Source organism: Sapajus apella, unplaced genomic scaffold (genome assembly GCF_009761245.1).
Source record: "Sapajus apella isolate SASKATOON/1434 unplaced genomic scaffold, GSC_monkey_1.0 scaffold5, whole genome shotgun sequence".
NCBI classification, from domain to species: Eukaryota; Metazoa; Chordata; class Mammalia; order Primates; family Cebidae; genus Sapajus; species Sapajus apella.
The window spans coordinates 42,813,254-42,818,249 of record NW_022436945.1 but is presented as its reverse complement, the minus strand read 5'-3'; the positions used below and the strand labels follow the sequence as shown (position 1 = coordinate 42,818,249).

The window sequence follows — 4,996 nt, the reverse complement described above, 5'->3', positions numbered from 1 at the left end:
TTGAGACGGAGTTTCGCTCTTGTTACCCAGGCTGGAGTGCAATGGCGCGATCTCGGCTCACCGCAACCTCCGCCTCCTGGGTTCAGGCAATTCTCCTGCCTCAGCCTCCTGAGTAGCTGGGACTACAGGCACGCGCCACCATGCCCAGCTAATTTTTTGTAGTTTTAGTAGAGACGGGGTTTCACCATGTTGACCAGGATGGTCTTGATCTCTTGACCTTGTGATCCACCCGCCTCGGCCTCCCAAAGTGCTGGGATTACAGGCTTGAGCCACCGCGCCCGGCCTTAATTTTTGTATATTTAGTAGAGATGGTATTCACCATGTTGGCCAGGCTGGTCTTGAACTCCTAACCTCCGGTGATTCACCCACCTCAGCCTCCCAAAGTGCTGGGATTACAGGCGTGCTCAGCCCTCTGAGTGATTCTTTGGGGTTAGTGTCCTGTGCCTTAGGGTTAGGGAAAAAATGTCAGAGTGGGGACTTTCACCCTGTTTCCAGATTTAGCTTAAAAAAATGATTAAGTGTAGCCCTGAAGGAATCTAATGTATAATTACATGGGTCCTTTTAATACCAATAGTGAGGCAGTTTCAGTATGATAGGTAATAATTGTGTCTCTATGATTGTTCAATTTGCAGGGAAGATGGTCATGATATTAAAATCATCCGAAATGAACCCTGCTAATGGAGCAGTTTACAGAAAAGAAGATGGAGAGACCACCTTGACTGGCACACTAGATAAATTGCATTTCCTCTTTTTCTCTTTTCCTATGTTTCTTTGCACGAGATTTGTTAACCCACATTTTCTAAGAGGAGATATGGAAGACAGCCATGTATAGTGATGGATAATTTAAAGAAAAAAAGAATCTTCATTTCTTGGCTTTTGCTCCTAGAGTTAAGCTTACTGCCTAGATGACTTGTGCATTGGTTTATTCAGTTGAAATAAAATCAGCATCGAATTCAGTTCTTACTGTTCTCTGTTGAAAATGCTGTTCTCATTTCAGGGGAGGCAGAATTTTACCTCTATCCTTTAAGAGTTTTTCAGCTGGGTCAGAGAATTAAATGAACATAAGACAGATGAACAGGAGAAAAGCATACAGACTTATTTAATACAAGTTTCACTTGGCATGGGAGTCTTCATAAAGAAACGCTCAAAGACACAGAGTTGAACACTTATATGCTGAATTAGACAAACAGTAGTGAATTATGAAAGTGTGGCATGGCAGAGGGGCTTGGGCTGAGTTAATTGGGTGAAGTGGCTGGGAGGAGAAAGTTTGTTTGTACACATTTCCCTTGACCTCAATTTCCAGTGTTCCCTATGTTCCCTAGTCCTTGATAATAAGAATGTTACTTTACTTCTGGCATAGGGAGGATATCTTTCACATGGAATTTTATCTCCTGCTTTTAAGAAACAGAAGGAAAGTCAGAATGACCTTCTTGCACCTGCTGTTCTTTGGGTGTTTTTCACACAAAATAGTCAATATGGCCAGGGCAGCATGTTTTGGGTTGGCCTATTCTTAACACCTTCGTCACTCAGCAGCCTCACATGGCTCTGTTCCTCTCAGGCATGGATGAATTTCAGTAGGTGAGAAGTGGAGTTGTTGAGAGGGTAAGATCTAACTCCTTTCCCTAATTCTTGGATAATTTTATGTGTAATTGGTACAGTGTTCTGCACATGGCAAGTAACTGTAAGATACTTTGGATCTAACATTAACCCAAACTGGTAAAGAATCAGTGGAGGTACAAATATTTATTAGATTAAAAATTTCCTTTGAATACAGTTTTTATTCTGAGTTCACACAGGAGTTTGGCTTTTCTTAAATCAGTGGTTCTCAGTCCAGGGTGATTTTTCCCAAGGGGACATTTGGCAGCGCATCTGGAGGCATTTTTGGTGTAACAGCTGAGGTGTGGAGTGCTACTCAGGGATGTTTCTAAACAGCCTGCATTGCATAGGCAGCCCCCAACAGCAAGGAATTTTCCAGTCCAAACCTCAGTAGTGCAAGGTTGAGACATCCTGGTTTAGAGTTTGATACAGCATAAGCATTTTATAACAATAACGTAAGTGACCAGGGATTCAGAATGATAGCATTTTCCAGGTAGAGAATTTTGAGTCACGGGGCCTGGGTTTAAGTACGTTCCAGCACTAGGCCACAGTGAAACACGATGCAAGAGGTGACTGGGAGAGTGGTATAGTGGGAAGAACATGGCTTTTGGGGGTGAGCTAAATATGAGTTCATTTTGATTCCAATTCTTGTGCTTCCGTTTTCAGATCTGAAAATGGGGTTGATGCTTAGCTCCTGGAGCTATGGTGAGGAAACTGCTTAGCATAGTGCTTGGCATATAGAAACCACTGAAATAGGTACTACTGTTGCTTCAGGCACCTCCCCTAGAGAGGAGAAAACAGGCCCACAAAGGCAAACACATTTGCTTAAGGTGATAGAACGCATTTGAAACTGAGCCTGGGCCTCCTACGATGGCTCATGCCTGTAATCCCAGCACTTTGGGAGGCTGAGGTGGGCAGATCACAAGATCAGGAATTCAAAACCAGTCTGGCTGATATGGTGAAACCCTGTCTCTACTAGAAATTCAAAAATTAATCGGGCCTGGTGGCATGCACCTGTAGTCCCAGCTAGTCAGGAGGCTGAGGCAGGAGAATCACTTGAACCCAGGAGGTGGAGGTTGCCAGCTAGGGTGGCAGAGTGAGACTCCATCTAAAAAACAAAAAAACAAAAAACAAAACAAAAAAACAAAACTCAGCCTGGTCTAGGAGCCTGAACCTGCAAATTTTAAGTCCTCTGTTTTTATACAAAATAGGGGCAATGAAGTAGAAAGCTGTGTAACATAAATGTACCACAATTATTGTCCTGTAATTATTTTTGGCTTAAAATTTTTATAGAAGTCATATATGCTTTTTAGAAAATTAAAAAGAAAAATACGGACCAGGTGCAGTGGCTCACACCTGTAAGCCCAGCACTTTGGGAGGCTGAGGCAAGAGGATCATTTGAGACCAGGAGTTCAAGACCAGCCTGGGCAACACAGGAGACCCGTCTCTATTAAATAAATAAATATGTAGATACAGAAGTATATAAAAATAGAGTGAAAGTCTTACCCATCCTAGCCTCCGGAGACACTTAAAACTGTTTTGAAATGTCTTTTCTCTCTTAATATATGTGTATACAAAATTACACACATGCACACACACAAACTGTCCTGTAAACTTGTTTTTACTCTTAAGTATTGGGTTTGTTTTCATGTTGATATATATTGTTTCTTCTTCTTTTTTAAAAATTTATTATTATTATTTTTTGAGACTGAGTCTTGCTCTGTTGCCCAGGCTGGAGTATAGTAACATGATCTCTACTCACGGCAACCTCTGTCTCCCAGGTTCAAGCAATTCTCCTGCCTCAGCCTCTTGAGTAGCTGGGACTACAGGCATGCACCACCACGTCTAGGTTTTATGTCTTTGTACACATGCCCTTCCTTGTTTGAGCACATTGTGTAGGATAAATTCATAAGATTGTCATTACTTTGTCAGAAGATACATAAATTTAAAACATTGAAAGGGATTGCAAAACCTTTCTGAAAAGGATACACCTGTCTACATCCTCCATGACAAATGAGTACTTGGTTCTTCTTTCTACTACTATTGAATTATAGAAGCAGTGCTGCCCCGAATCTGCTCAGTCAGAGTTGTTCTGCAAACTCAGTTTGCATCCATTCTTTTTTTTAATTTTATTTTTTAATTTAATTTGAGACAGAATCTCTCTGTCAGCCAGGCTGGAATGCAGTGGCATCATCTTGGCTCACTGCAACCTCTGTCTTCCCTGCTCGAGCAATTCTCCTGCCTCATCCTCTAGAGTAGCTGAGAATACAGGCGTGTGGCACTGTGCCCAGCTAATTTATGTATTTTTAGTAGAGATGGGGTTTCACCATGTTGACCAGGCTGGTCTCGAACTCCTGAGCTCAGGTGATCTGCCCGCCTTGGCCTCCCAAAGTACTGGGTTTACAGGCATGAGCCACTGTGCCTGACCAGCATTCATTCTTTATTGACGAATTCTTTTTTCCCCCTTAATGTTCTTCTTTAAAAGTGGCATAGTAATTATAGTTGTCTCAATCAAGTAAATGGTGAGAAGAAAGTGCAACAATCTATGGAGAGTTCTAGAATAGAAGGTGCCCAAGGATGGAGATCCTCCAAGTCTTGCTCATCACGGTATTTTCAGTGCTCACAGTGCATATCTGTTGGTTGACAAAATGAAAATACAGCTTAGGAGGCTCACAAAATAATGACAAAAAAAACACTAACCTCCATGAATTTCCTTCCTGCAAGAACAGGCAAGATAACTCAAACCAGAAACCCACACACCACAAAGAAGACAAGGTTTTGACTTGCCCAACAGCCAATTTCATTTTCTCCTATGTTACTCTGAAAAAGGTAACAATGCTACATGCCCAGATGATCTTGAACAGTTCCAGGAGCATACATTAAACTGCTTTAGAGTCTTCCTTTAATTTTATTGATTTATTTATTCATTTTTGAGGCAGAGTCTTGCTCTATCGCCCAGGTTGGAGCTCAGTGGTACGATCTCAGCTTACTGCAACCTCCGCCTTCTGGGTTCAAGCAATTCTCCTGCCTCAGTCTCCTGAGTAGATGGGATTACAGGTGTCCGCCGCCACACCCAGGGAATTTTTAAATTTTTTTTTTTTTTTTTGAGACGGAGTTTCACTCATGTTACCCAGGCTGGAGTGCAATGGCGCGATCTCGGCTCACCGCAACCTCCGCCTCCTGGGTTTAGGCAATTCTCCTGCCTCAGCCTCCTGAGTAGCTGGGATTACAGGCACGCGCCACCATGCCCAGCTAATGTTTTGTACTTTTAGTAGAGACGGGGTTTCACCATGTTGACCAGGATGGTCTCGATCTCTTGACCTCGTGATCCACCCGCCTCGGCCTCCCAAAGTACTGGGATTACAGGCTTGAGCCACCGCGCCCGGCCTTTAAATATTTT

The 4,996-nt window shown here is 42.7% G+C and overlaps 1 protein-coding gene across 3 annotated transcripts in view; it reads left to right on the top strand.

The window, feature by feature from the left end:
• The window catches only part of SPINK2 (serine peptidase inhibitor Kazal type 2), a 9,573-nt gene extending 8,616 nt beyond the window's left edge, over positions 1–957 (top strand). For 2 of the 3 annotated variants that reach the window (XM_032274303.1, XM_032274304.1), the window contains exon 4: positions 633–957. In XM_032274303.1, the coding sequence (XP_032130194.1) occupies positions 633–678 (46 nt within the window). In that variant the 3' untranslated portion in view covers positions 679–957. The remainder of the gene's footprint in view (positions 1–632) is intronic. The other variant, XM_032274306.1, reaches the window with a different exon arrangement.
• The last annotated feature ends 4,039 nt before the right edge of the window (positions 958–4,996 follow it).